Source organism: Pelophylax lessonae (assembly GCF_965119305.1).
Source record: "Pelophylax lessonae genome assembly, chromosome: 1".
Lineage (NCBI taxonomy): Eukaryota > Metazoa > Chordata > Amphibia > Anura > Ranidae > Pelophylax > Pelophylax lessonae.
In genome coordinates this window covers 52,970,403-52,985,540 of record NC_138768.1, presented here as the reverse complement: position 1 = coordinate 52,985,540, position 15,138 = coordinate 52,970,403, and the positions used below count along the sequence as shown (strand labels likewise).

The following is a 15,138-nucleotide window of genomic DNA, read 5'->3' as shown; positions in this document are numbered from 1 at the left end:
GCCTCAGCCGTCACATGCCGCATTTGGTCCATCTGGATCAGGTGGGCTTCATTCCCTCTCGGGAGGCGAGGGACAATACCTCTAAAGTCCTAAACCTTATCCACGTGGCCCGGTCAACGAACATACCCTGTGTACTACTCAACACAGATGCAGAGAAAGCATTTGACCGCGTCAGCTGGCGGTTCATGCTTTCCACGTTGAGGGCGATGGGCTTCGGGGACACGTTGATGGCCTGGATAGGACATATTTACTCCTACCCATCGGCCCAGGTGAAGTGTAACGGAGTGCTCTCTAGCCCTTTTCTCATTTCTAATGGGACCCGGCAGGGGTGCCCCCTCTCCCCGCTGCTGTTCGCGCTCTCTCTGGAACCGCTTCTGGGCAGGGTACGGGCCAATCCCGACATTTCGGGAATTAAGATAGGGGACTTGGAATGTAAGGTGTCGGCCTACGCCGACGACATGCTTTTTTCTATTACGAATCCGGCGGTTTCGGCACCCAACCTATTGCAGGAATTGGACCGATACGGTATGTGTTCCAACATGAAGGTGAACCTTCATAAGTCCGAGGCTCTGGGGGTGGGTGTCTCGGCCCCCCTCTTGGAGCACTTGTCCTCCGCGTTGCCCTTCAAGTGGACTCGGGGTGCCCTGACATACCTCGGGACTCAGATCTCCTCGGAGTTGTCCAAAATTTATGACCTGAACTTCCCTCCCCTCCTGACCCAAATTCGTGGCTTGCTGCAGACTTGGAATGCTGGTCTGCATTCCTGGTTTGGACGTTGCAACTTAATTAAGATGTCGATCCTCCCTAAGATCTTGTACCTGTTGCAGGCACTGCCTGTGCGGATCCCAGCTTCCTTTTTCACTCAAACCCACAGCCTTTTTGTGAAATTCATATGGGCTCACGGGAGGCCTAGGCTGTCTCGGGCCCAGTTGACGCTACCGAAGCATTCGGGAGGCCTGGCGCTTCCTGACGTGGCTAAATATCATACAGCGGTCCATCTTGGCCGGCTGATTGACTGGTGGAGACACGGTGAAGGCAAGTTATGGGTACAACTAGAACGGGGACAATCTGTCGCCTCTCTGGAGGGGCTGCCGTGGGTCAGGGGGGACCTGCCGCGAGGCCTCCGAGACCACCCCACGATAGGCGTTACGATTGCGACCACCCGTCGCGCTCTGTCCCACCCCTCCATTTCCGCGCAGACGTCCCCGCTTTGCCCGGTTCTGGGTAACCCGGAGTTCTCACCGGGACTGAGGGAGGCGGCGTTCCGGGGACTGATGTCCCGAGGCGTCTCCCGGGCTGCCCACTTCCTCAGGGGGTCTCGGTGGCCGACGTTAGAGGAATTGATGTCGGATAGTGGCCCCTACAAGTTGGGATTCTGGCACGCTGCCCAGGTACACCACTACCTTCGCTCTTTGCCGGACCCATCGTCTTTCTCCAGAGACCTCACTCCGTTTGAGGAGTACTGCGTGGGGAGCGGGAACCTGCCGGGCACATTGTCCAAATCCTACAGCCTACTGGTCTCTCCGGGGGAGGACTATGTCCTGCCTGGATTGGGCAAGTGGGAGCGGGATCTTCAATTACATCTCACTCCGGCGCAACGCTTAAAGGTTTACACCCTAGCTTTGAAGACTCCGACCTGTGCGAAACTGCAGGAGTTGAATTATAAAATCCTCACCCGGTGGTATAGGGTTCCTTCTCTCTTGGGCAAGTTCTTCCCCGGCACGTCGGACCTTTGCTGGCGGTGCCAGAGTGGAGTTGGCACGATACTCCATGTATTTTGGTCTTGTCCCCGATTACGTCCCTTCTGGCGAGACGTCCGGGCCCTTTTGGGGGAACTATCAGACCGGGAGATCCCGGACACCCCGGAGTTCTTCCTGCTCCAGGTTTCCTCTATGCCAATCTCGAAATGCAAAAAATCAATCATCCCTCATGTCTTGAGTGCCGCGAGGGCTTGCATCCCGCTGCTCTGGAAGACGACTAGAGTGCCGACTATTGGGGACTGCATGCGCAGGACGGAGGACATTAACAGAATGGAGGACCTCACCCTCACGAGACAGCATCGCAGGGAACGATACGATAAGATTTGGGGTTTCTGGAATGTCTTCGTGCTTTCCGACAAAGGCAAGTCTCTGATGTGCGGTTGATTATTACTACCCCGGGGGTGCCCGTGGGTCTGTCCATGCGGGGGATTCCCCCATCTGTTTCTCCCCCCCCTCCTCTCCCATTCCTTTCATCCTCCCTCCTTGTGGTTTTTGTATGTCGCCCAATCTGGGGCTCTGCTTTCATTTCTCTTTTCCATTTCTGGGATAAAATTGAGGAACGACGGTCGGGAAAGGTTTTCCCCTTCTCTATGATCTAGCCCCTCCACATGCCCGTATAGGGGCCCGGTTATCCATGATTTCGTGTAGTGGTTTCTGCACCTTCCCCGACTCCGGGGTCGGCACGTTTGACCTTACCGGGACCCTCATTGTTTTTCACTGAGATGTTATGGTTTGCATTTTCATTTTATGTTATATTTGATACGTATGTATGTACAGTGCGTGTCACTGATTGTTTTTCGCCTGTTGTTCCTTTTCTAAAATAAAATATTTGAAAAAAAAAAAGGTACAACTTCTGTAGGAGGATTTGTTTCATCTATGTGTATCACTTAAATCCAGTCACTTCTATGTAAGGGTTTACAACCACATTAAGTGCACCCCCTGGAAGGATAACTTGCTGTGACAAAGCATTTTTTTTTTTATTTAAGCATTTTTGGATCACAGATTTCTGAGGTTCTAAAGTGGGCCACACACAGCTCAAACATTGCCCAATCCCAGCTCGACAAAATGATCGGTATCCTATCAGCTGCAATCCCTGTTCTGGTATTCAGGCAGCTGCTATGGCTGTCTGACTACAATAGTACAGATTCCTCCATCCATGTTGTTTAAAGTGGTTGTAAATCCTTACATATACCCAGTGACGTGACTGGCCTCTACACAAAGACGAAACAAATCCTCCTACGTAAGTTGTACCTGTTTATCTGCAGTCTTCTCTTCTCTACATCCGTCCCAAATGCTGATTTAGCCCCCGTTCACATTAGGTCGCTCCGACTTCGGGGGCGACCTGTGAAGTCGCGTGCAGCGTGACTTCGGTGCGACTTGCACGGACTTCATAACATGAATGTCTATGCAAGTCGCCTCCAGGTCGCCCGAAGTAGTACAGGACCCTTTTTCTAAGTCGGAGCGACTTGTGTCGCTCCTATTAGAACGGCTCCTGTACTACACAATGGGAGCGACGGTGCACGACTTGTCAGGCTGACCAAGTCGCCTGACAAGTCGTATCAGTGTGAATGGAGCCTTAACCACTTCAATACCGGGCACTTTCACTCCCTTCCCGACCAGGCCAATTTTCAGCTTTCAGCACTGTGGAACTTTGAATGACAATTGCACAGTGATTAACCACCTAAAGACCAGCCGCCGCAGATATACTGCGGCAGGCTGGCTCTCCTGCGCAAACCGACGTACGGGTACGGAGCGAGTCTTGGGTGCCCCCAGGAACCGGGCGATCACTGCAGGGACTGACAGAAGGCGGTGTGCCAATGTAAACACGGCACACCGCTCATCTGTCACTGACTGAAACAGGGCTCCTGTGTTTGTTATTTTGGAACACAGGAGCCCTGTTTCCATCCACCAAGTCTGGCCCCCACACAGCTAGAATCCCCCCCAGGTACACATTTAACCCTTTGATCGCCCCTGGTGTTATCCCCTTCCCTGCCAGAGTCATTATTACAGTAACAGTGCATATTTTTAGCACTGATTACTGTAGTAATGTCACTGGTCCCCCCAAAAGTGTCAAAAATGTCAGTCAGGGGTCCGATCTGTCCGCCGCAATGTCGCAGTCCCGCTAAAAATCGAAGATCGATGCCATTACTAGTAAAAAAAAAAAAAAAAAAAGAAAAAAAGAAATAAAAATGACATAAATCTTTCCCCTAGTTTGTAGGCGCTATAACTTTTGTGCAAACCAATCAAAATACGCTTATTGGGATTTTTTTTAAATAAAAATATGTGGCAAAATACAAATTGTCCAAAAATGATGAAAAAAATTTGATTTCTAATTTTTTTTTATTGGGAACGTTGTATAGCAGAAAGAGAAAAATACTGCTTTTTTTTCAGAATTGTCGCACTTTTATGCGTTTGTTTATAGCGTATAATCAAAAAACCGCAGAGGTGATCAAAAGAAAGCCCTGTTTGTGGGGAAAAAAAAAAAAAAGACAAATTTTATTTGGGTACGGCATCGCACGACCGCGCAGTTGTGAGATAAAGTAACGCAGTGCCGAATTGAAAAAATGGCCTGGTCATTAAGGGGGCAAATCCTTCCGGTCCAGAAGTGGTTAAATGGTGTATCCAAACAAAATTTTTATCATTTTTTTTAAAAGCAGAAAACGCTTACGTTTGGTGGTATTAAGAGCCCATTCACACAGGGGCGACACGACTTGCCGGGGCGACCTGTGAAGTCGCGGGGCACAGCGTGCTCCGCGACCTCGGCGCGACATGCACGGACTTCATATCATTGAAGTCAATGCAAGTCGCCTCTGAGGTCGCCCCAAAGTAGTACAGGACCCTTTTTCTAAGTCGGAGCGACTTGTGTCGCAACTATAAGAACGGGTCCTGTGCTAATCAATGGCGAGCGTCCCACTGCGACTTATCAGGCGACCAAGTCGCCTGACAAGCCGCGCTAGTGTGAATGGGGACTTAATCACCAATGTTTTTTTATTTTTTGCTAAACAAATGAAAAATGGACTGAAAAAAAATTGAAAAAAAAAGTTTTTCTTAGTTTGTTACAACATTTTGTAAATAAGTAAATTGGTGTGCATGGCTGTCATCCCAGAAGGAAGCCTCTTCTAAAGATGATGCACAAGAAAGCCTGAAGACAAGCAGACCAAAGACATGGAATACTGGAACCATGTCCTGTGGTCTGATGAGACCAAGATAAACGTATTTGGTTCAGATGGTGTCAAGCGTGTGTGGCAGCAACCAGGTGAGGAGTACAAAGACAAGTGTGTCTTGCCTACAATCAAGCATGGTGGTGGGAGTGTCATGGTCTGGGGCTGCATGAGTGCTGCCGGCACTGGGGAGCTACAGTTCATTGAGGAAACCATGAATGCCAACAAGTACTGTGACATACTGAAGCAGAGCATGATCCCCTCCCTTCAGAGACTGGGCTGCAGGGAAGTATTCCAACATGATAACGACCCCAAACACACCTCCAAGATAACCACTGCCTTGCTAAAAAAGCTGAGGGTAAAGGTGATGGACTGGCCAAGCATGTCTCCAGACCTAAACCCTATTGAGCATCTGTGGGGCATCCTCAAATAGAAGGTGGAGGAGCGCAAGGTCTCTAACATCCACCAGCTCTGTGATGTCATCATAGAGGAGTGGAAGAAGACTCTGGTGGCAACCTGTGAAGCTCTGGTGAACTCCATGCCCAAGAGGGTTAAGGCAGTACTGGAAAATAATGGTGGCCACTCAAAATATTGACACTTTGGGCCTAATTTGGACATTTTCACTTAGGGGTGTACTCACTTTTGTTGCCAGCGGTTTAGACATTAACAACTTCTGGACCAGAAAATATTTTCCCCCTTAATGACCAGGCCATTTTTTGCGATTTGGCGCTGCGTTACTTTAACGGACAATTGCACGGTCGTGCGACACTGTATCTAAATAAAATGTATTTTTTTTCCCCACAAACAGAGCTTTCTTTTGGTGGCATTTGATCACCTGTGCGATTTTTATTTTTTCCGCTATAAGCGACATTTCTGAAAAAAAACAAACAATCATTTTCACATTCTGCTAAAAAACATTCCCAAAAAAAAAAAAATTTAAATTAAAATTCAACATTTTAGGCCAATTTGTATTCTGCAACATATTTATGGTAAAGAAAATCCCAATAAGCGTATTTTGATTGGTTTACGCAAAAGTTATCGCGTCTACAAACTACGGGAAAGATTTATGTCATTTTTATTGTTTTTTTTTACTAGTAATGGCAGCGATTTTTAGCGGGACTGCGACATTGCGGCGGACAGATCGGACCCCTAACTGACATTTTTTTGACACTTTTGGGGGGACCAGTGACATTACTACAGTAATCAGTGCTAAAAATATGCAGTTACTGTAATAATGATACTGGCAGAGAAGGGGTTAACCCAGGGGCGATCGAAGGGTTAAATGTGTACCTAGGGGCGTGTTTCTAACTGTATAGGGGCGGGGCTTGTGAAATGATCACAGAGACCTGTGATCTTATATAGAAGGATCACATGATCTCTATGATCATTCCAGAGAGAACGGTCGGCTGTGTTTACAACAGCCGACCGTCCTTCTCTCTCAGCGGGGAACGATCGCGGGTGTCAGGCGCCAATCAGAGCCACCTGCCCCGTGCATCGGTTTCCCCGCTGACGAGTGGGGGCAGGTGCGCGCTGCCGGCGGCACACGCTTGCCCCCTAGCTGCAGGCGCGCGACCGACGTATACCTACTGCGGTTCGTGCAGGAGGACCGCCCTGCCGCAGTATTTTTTGCGGCGGGCGGTCCAAAAGCGGTTAATGAGTTATTTTGAGGGGACAGCAAATTTACACTGTTATACAAGCTGTACACTCACTACTTTACATTGTAGCAAAGTGTCATTTCTTCAGTGTTGTCACATGAAAAGATAGAATAAAATATTTACATAAATGTAAGGGGTGTACTCACTTTTGTGAGATACTGTATGTGTACAGTCAGCAAGCAGTTAAAACCAAGAGAAGTCTAAAATGTGTATGTCTAGTCCGACCTTTCCTCACTCTATGCAATAAAATAAAACATTGTAATTAGAGTGCCACTTTAGGAGTCATTCTTCTTACAAATCCAAAGGAATTGTGCTGGAACGTGGAAAGCAATTACCTCTCATTACAGTCCGTACGGAGCGCACAAGGTGCATCAGCTGTGACTTGATTCCCGGCTCCTCACCGAATCCACCGATCCCGTGATCTGCTCCCCAGCCAACTGCGTGTCAGAGCAAAGAGAATACATTGTCAGAGAAAACTGCAGGAGAACGCATGAAGAGATCACACCGAAAGTCATCAATAATGTCTACATAGAGATACATTACATGGTGATCACCGTCCATCATTCTTCTACACCAGGGATCCTCAAACTACGGCCCTCCGGCTGTTCCAGAACCACACATCCCATGAGGCATTGTAAAACTCTGACATTCACAGACATGATTAGGCATGATGGGAATTACAGTTCCTGAACAACTGGAGGGCCATAGTTTGAACACCTCTTCCCCCAACACGGACACACCGTCACCTACCCAATGGGGGGTCAGTGTCCGCGTCTGCTTGTAGCCCCCTCCACCCCCACAGCATTGTATATTTCAGTGACAGACGTTCTCTAGGCAGATGATGTCACACCGCCCCCCGTGACAGTGCCCGGGCCTGCTGATTGGCCTCTCAGGGGGAGGTCACCTGTGCCCCCATACCCAATAGCCATGCCCCAGGCTTGTGGGGTCAGGTAAGTAAAGTGATTGGTGGGAGGTTAGGAGGTCACATAGAGGTCCTCTCCATGCAGCCTGTGTGCAGGGCGCTCTATGGAAGCTCAACTTCCACAATCCACACACAACGAGGCATGCCGGGGAGAGCAAATAAGTGACCAGAGTCATTGGGACAAAGTGTCTTCACACTAAGGGAGTCAAGATTGGCGTTCCTGTATCCACATACTGTTATATACTACTGCTCTGTCATGAGGGTCTGTACGGCAGTCATTGTGGTCTCTATAAACGATGTGATCTGTACGGCAGTCATTGCTGTCCCTATAGACAATGTGATCTGTGCAGCAGTCATTGCTGTCCCTATAGATGATGTGATCTGTGTGGCAGTCACTGTGATCCCTACAGATCGGGGGGGGGGGGGGGGACCTACGGCTGTTGGCCCTTGTGCTGCCAAGTCTGTGTCTGACTCAACTGAGCTGTCAGAACTGAGCCGATGTTTCCTGTATAGTTCCAGCTCTGCCCTGACAGTGATATCAAATACACTCCGCCTGAGGAGACCGACCAATACAGGAAGCATCTTCCTCCAGCATGGGGCCACTCCTGAGTCTCTAACCAGCATTTCCCACCAGCAGAACCCACCAGTAGTACCAGCCAGCTGTAACCACCAGCACTACCATCCTGAGCCAGCAGTACCAGCCAGCTGTACCCAGCAGCAGTACCTGCCTGAGCCAGCAGTACCCACCATCAGTACCCACCATCAGTACCCACCATCAGTACCAGCCTGCACTACTTTTTAAAACTTACCACCGTCACCAATACCAGCCACCATCACCAATACCAGCCACCGTCACCAATACCAGCCACCGTCACCAATACCAGCCACCGTCACCAATACCAGCCAACGTCACCAATACCAGCCAACGTCACCAATACCAGCCACCGTCACCAATACCAGCCACCGTCACCAATACCAGCCACCGTCACCAATACCAGCCAACATCACCAATACCAGCCAACATCACCAATACCAGCCAACATCACCAATACCAGCCACCGTCACCAATACCAGCCACCGCCACCAATACCAGCCACCGTCACCAATACCAGCCACCGTCACCAATACCAGCCACCGTCACCAATACCAGCCACCGTCACCAATACCAGCTACCATCACCAATACCAGCTTAGTCACCAATACCAGCTTAGTCACCAATACCAGCCAACATCACCAATACCAGCCACCGTCACCAATACCAGCCACCGTCACCAATACCAGCCACCGTCACCAATACCAGCTACCATCACCAATACCAGCCACCGTCACCAATACCAGCCACCAATACCAGCCAACGTCACCAATACCAGCCAACATCACCAATACCAGCCAACATCACCAATACCAGCCAACATCACCAATACCAGCCACCGTCACCAATACCAGCCACCGTCACCAATACCAGTCACCGTCACCAATACCAGCCACCGTCACCAATACCAGCCACCGTCACCAATACCAGCCACCGTCACCAATACCAGCCACCGCCACCAATACCAGCCACCGCCACCAATACCAGCCACCGTCACCAATACCAGCCAACATCACCAATACCAGCCAACATCACCAATACCAGCCAACGTCACCAATACCAGCCACCGTCACCAATACCAGCCACCGTCACCAATACCAGCCACCGTCACCAATACCAGCCAACGTCACCAATACCAGCCACCGTCACCAATACCAGCCACCGTCACCAATACCAGCCACCGTCACCAATACCAGCCACCGTCACCAATACCAGCCACCGTCACCAATACCAGCCAACGTCACCAATACCAGCCAACGTCACCAATACCAGCCAACGTCCCCAATACCAGCCAACGTCACCAATACCGGCTACCGTCACCAATACCAGCCACCGTCACCAATACCAGCCACCGTCACCAATACCAGCCACCGTCACCAATACCAGCCACCATCACCAATACCAGCCACCATCACCAATACCAGCCACCGTCACCAATACCAGCCACCGTCACCAATACCAGCCACCGTCACCAATACCAGCCAACGTCACCAATACCAGCCAACGTCACTGTTATACCTGAAGGGTTTCACATGTACTGTCACTTTAAGGCTGGCTCCACCCAGGAGTGATGACAAGGGTCAAGGGGCAGAGTGGCCATCTTTAGACACATGTAGAGATGTATTGATATGCAGAGCTGTCCTGTAATGCTGTACAGTGAGTCCTGAATAAACAACCGTTGTTCCAGACCAGAGTCCTGTGTCTCTCACAACACGGAGAATATAACAGTGGCGACGAGGATGGGATTTACAAGGTTACTATCCGTGTGAGAAAGGAAAGGAAGAAAAAAAACTCTGGATTGTCAGGAATACAAAACCCACAGAGCCCAGCAGGAAAATGTCATTGATCGGGACATTAAGTGAATTTGATGGCGAACAGACAACGTGGATTTCTTGGATTGAAAGATTAGAACAATATTTCTGTGCAAATGCCATCCCAGGCGACAGGCAAGTAGCAGTTTTTCTGACACTGGTTGGTGCTAGGACATATGACACTCTTAGGGATCTCCTTTTCCCTGAAAAACCAGCAACCAAGACTTTGGCAGAGCTCCTGACACTGTTAGGGAATCACTTCCAGCCTAAACCACTAGAGATTGCAGAGAGATTCCGGTTCTATCAGCGGCAGCAGCAGCCGGGTGAAGATATTAAGGCTTATGTGCTCGCCCTTCGCAGACTAGCCTCAACCTGTTCTTTTGGGGAGTATTTACCAACTGCACTGAGGGATAAGTTTGTCATGGGACTGAATAGTGAGTCTAGCCAAAAGAGACTGTTAACAGAGAAAGACCTTACCCTTACAAAGGCAATTGAGATAGCTTCAGTGATGGAAATGGCTGTGAAAGATACAGAAGCTTTGAACCCCCAGAGCAGAAGGGAAGAGGTTAAAGAGGAAGTTTTCAGAACAGCAGTCAAGCAAACTGCAGCTAACTGTAAATATAGAACCTCACCAACCAGGACGTCAGCTTGCTACCGTTGTGGGAATACAGACCATGATCACAAAGTCTGCCGGTTTAAGGATCAGCTCTGTCATAATTGTGGAAAGGCAGGCCATCTGAAACGAGTCTGCCGTAGTAAGAAGGTGCGAAATAAACAACCTCTGAACCCCAGGACAAAGGCATATATGGTGGGAAGATATCCATCGTCATCGGAATCAGGGGATGAGGAAGTGCTCCACAGATTGGACATACATCATATGCATTCAGCACCCTCAGCAATGACTGTAGAGGTAACCGTGGAAGGAAAGAAACTCAAGATGGATGTAGACACAGGAGCAGCAGTTTCAGTTATCACCCAGAAACAATGGAGAAAACTTCTGATCCGAACAACTGTCCGTCCAACACCAATCAAACTGCAGACATACTCAAAGCAGATACTCCACCCACTGGGGTACGTGAAAGTACAGGTATCCTACAAGGGTCAGACAAAGAGAATGCCATTGTATATCCTAGAACATGGGGGACCCCCTCTCTTTGGGAGAGACTGGATTGCTCACTTTGGCATGCCAGACATCGCCATTAACCCCTGCAACACTGTGACCATCACATCAAGAGATAACGAGGGATGGGTGGAATCCCTGAAACAGCGATTCCCACAAGTCTTTGATCACCATTTGGGAAAAATAAAGCATGACTGTGTGAGACTCAGGCTGAAACCCAATGCCCAGCCTAGGTTCTTCAAAGCTCGGACGGTACCTTTCGCACTCCGAGCAGGTGTGGAAGCTGAACTAAGCCGGCTGGAGGAACAAGGTGTCATCTCAAAGGTAGAGCACAGCGAGTGGGCATCACCAGTTGTACCAGTAAAGAAAGCGAATGGGGACTTACGCATTTGTGGCGATTTCCGCATGGCACTAAATTCTCAACTGGAGATAGACCAGTATCCCCTACCCAGAGTAGATGACATTTTTGCCTCTCTTGCAGGAGGTCAAAAGTTCACCAAGCTTGATCTCAGGCAAGCTTATTTACAGTTTGAGGTCCACCCTTCGTCCCGCAAGTTTCTAACAATCAACACTCACAAGGGACTGTATGAATACAATCGGATGGTGTTTGGGGTAGCCTCCGCCCCAGCCATTTGGCAACGCAAAATGGATGAGATTTTGGCGGATATTCCTTTCACACAGTGCCTGTTAGATGACATGCTCATCACGGGCCTGACGGACCAGGAACACAAGCATAACGTGGAGCTTGTGTTGGCGAGACTGCAAGAACAGGGTCTAAAAGTGAACTTGGCGAAATGCCAATTCATGGTACCTAAATTGGAGTTTTGTGGCCACCTTGTGGATGCAGAGGGTATACACACCACGGAAGCCAAAGTTGATGCTTTAGTAAAAGCTCCAGCCCCGACCAACGTCCAGCAGCTGCGATCATACCTGGGCTTGCTGAACTATTACCACAAATTCCTGCCGGATCTAGCACACACTGTGTTTCCATTAAACAAGCTTTTGGAGAAACACTCCAGATGGAACTGGTCGGCTGCATGCCAACGTGCTTTTGAAGTTTCTAAGCGAAAGCTGTTGGCGTCACGCATGCTCGTGCATTATGACCTCCAAAGGCCTCTCACCTTGGCTTGTGATGCCTCACCCTATGGTCTAGGGGCTGTACTATCTCACGTTTTACCAGATGGGTCAGAGAAACCTGTGGCATTCGCCTCCAGGTCCTTGACAAAAGCAGAAAGCAATTACTCTCACATTGACAAAGAGGCTCTGGCGCTCATATGGGCAATTAAGAAGTTTCATCTTTACCTGTATGGTAGGGAATTCACCATACTGACTGATCATAAACCACTCCTTCAGATCTTTAGCCCTGACAAAGGCATCTCCCAGACGACTGCAGCCCGTCTTCAACGCTATGCCCTATTCTTGGGAGCATATAGCTACAAAATCCAGTATCGCAGCCATGATGCCAACGCTAATGCAGACGCCATGTCCCGTCTGACAAGGACATTAACAGACTCTTCTCCACCTGTCAAGAGTTGTCGTTACACCAGCCTGTCCTTTCTGTCTTCCGGGGAAGTAGCAGCCCATACAGCCAAGGATACCTTCCTTAAGACAATACTCTCCTGGGTACGTTACGGTTGGCCTGCAACTGTCACACAGGATTATGAGCCTTACTTCCGTAGGCGTCTGGAATTAACTGTGTCTGGCAACTGTGTTTTATGGGGAGACCGAGTGATCGTTCCACAGACCCTCCGGAGACACATTCTGGAATTGCTACATACTGGTCATCCCGGGGGCACACGTATGAAACAAAAGGCCCGAGGCTATGTGTGGTGGCCGAACCTCGACTCCGATATCACGACATATGTGAATGCGTGTGCTGGATGTGCACAAACTGCGAGAGACCCTCCTCGAGGGTGCGTCCAGCCCTGGACTTGGCCCACGGTTCCCTGGTTTCGCCTACACTTGGACTTTGCAGGCCCGATCAGAGGACACACCTTTTTGATCATTATTGATGCCCATTCAAAGTGGCCTGAGGTCGTTCCTGTTACTCAGCCAACGACTAAGGCGACGATTTCCATACTGTTACATCTCGCTGCTACGTTTGGATACCCCAGAGAAATTGTCACAGACAACGGTGCACAATTCACAAGCCAGGAGTTTCAGGGTTTCCTGACTGCCCACAACATCAAACACAAGTTGACCGCACCTTACCACCCGGCTACAAATGGTCAAGCAGAAAGGTTTGTACAGACCTTCAAACGCTATTTCAAAGCTACTGTGGCTACAAGTAAACAACAGTCCCTGTCACCCCAGCAGCTGGACTCCTTCCTTTCTGCTTACAGAACCACACCGCATGCAACCACTGGGAAAACTCCAGCTGAACTTCTTTTGGGTCGGCAGCCATGGACTGTTTTGGATATGCTCCGCCCTCAAACGGTCCAGGAACATGTACGGCAGTCCCAAGACAAGAGGGTCGAACACGACGAGATTCCCCGGTTTACAGCCCAGCAAAAGGTATGGGCCCGATCTTATGGCGCTTCCAACACTCGTTGGCTTCCTGCTATCGTCGCAGAGACTTTGGGACCCAAAATGTATAGGGTCTGCCTGGAAGATGGTTCCATTTGCAGAAGGCATGCGGACCAATTGCGTCCTCGTTCTCAGCTGCCCGAATCCCTGACATCGGCTGCACCTCCAGTGTCTCAAGGATCTGCTCCTACCGGATCAGGAGGCATTGAGACTGATGCTTGGGGAGACTCTGAACTTTTGAACTCAGCTCCAACAGAGCCCTCCAGCCCTGGACCAGAGGTCTGCTCACCCTCTGAGCTAGGGAATCCCCTCTTGGCCCCGCCGGTGTCCATTCCGGCCAGCCCTGCTTCCTCCAGCCCCGAGTCGCTGGGTGCCCGTCCTCAACGACACTGTCGCCCTCCTGACCGGTTTCAAATGCAAGACCGGTTACGAGACTTTCGACGGGCCCGCCGAAAGTGATCCGCTGCCATTTTCTCCCCGGAGCTTCCCTGGAAGTTGTTCTCACATCCGGACATGGAAGAAACCATGTAAATCTCCTGAGTTGGAGGACTGTATTGGACAATTATGAGTTACTGTTTTATGCCTGTTCTCGTTTTGTTGTTTTTTTTTTTGTTTTTTGTTTTTTTTTTAGGTATGGATGGAAGGTGTTATACCTGAAGGGTTTCACATGTACTGTCACTTTAAGGCTGGCTCCACCCAGGAGTGATGACAAGGGTCAAGGGGCAGAGTGGCCATCTTTAGACACATGTAGAGATGTATTGATATGCAGAGCTGTCCTGTAATGCTGTACAGTGAGTCCTGAATAAACAACCGTTGTTCCAGACCAGAGTCCTGTGTCTCTCACAACACGGAGAATATAACAGTCACCAATACCAGCCACCGTCACCAATACCAGCCACCGTCACCAATACCAGCCACCATCACCAATACCAGCCAACGTCACCAATACCAGCCAACGTCACCAATACCAGCCACCGTCACCAATACCAGCCAACGTCACCAATACCAGCCAACGTCACCAATACCAGCCACCGTCACCAATACCAGCCACCGTCACCAATACCAGCCACCGTCACCAATACCAGCCACCATCACCAATACCAGCCACCATCACCAATACCAGCCACCGTCACCAATACCAGCCACCGTCACCAATACCAGCCACCGTCACCAATACCAGCTACCGTCACCAATACCAGCCACCAATACCAGCCAACGTCACCAATACCAGCCAACATCACCAATACCAGCCACCGTCACCAATACCAGCCACCGCCACCAATACCAGCCACCGTCACCAATACCAGCCACCGTCACCAATACCAGCCACCGTCACCAATACCAGCTACCATCACCAATACCAGCTTAGTCACCAATACCAGCTTAGTCACCAATACCAGCCAACATCACCAATACCAGCCAACATCACCAATACCAGCCACCGTCACCAATACCAGCCACCGTCACCAATACCAGCCACCGTCACCAATACCAGCTACCATCACCAATACCAGCCACCGTCACCAATACCAGCCACCAATACCAGCCAACGTCACCAATACCAGCCAACATCACCAATACCAGCCAACAT

The 15,138-nt window shown here is 49.8% G+C and overlaps 1 protein-coding gene across 1 annotated transcript in view; it reads right to left on the bottom strand.

Moving 5' to 3' along the window:
• Positions 1-15,138, bottom strand: part of IER3IP1 (immediate early response 3 interacting protein 1) — a 38,399-nt gene that overhangs the window by 13,820 nt on the left and 9,441 nt on the right. The window contains exon 2 of the mRNA XM_082255153.1: positions 6,912-7,013. Coding sequence (XP_082111279.1) covers positions 6,912-7,013 — 102 coding nt within the window. The remainder of the gene's footprint in view (positions 1-6,911; positions 7,014-15,138) is intronic.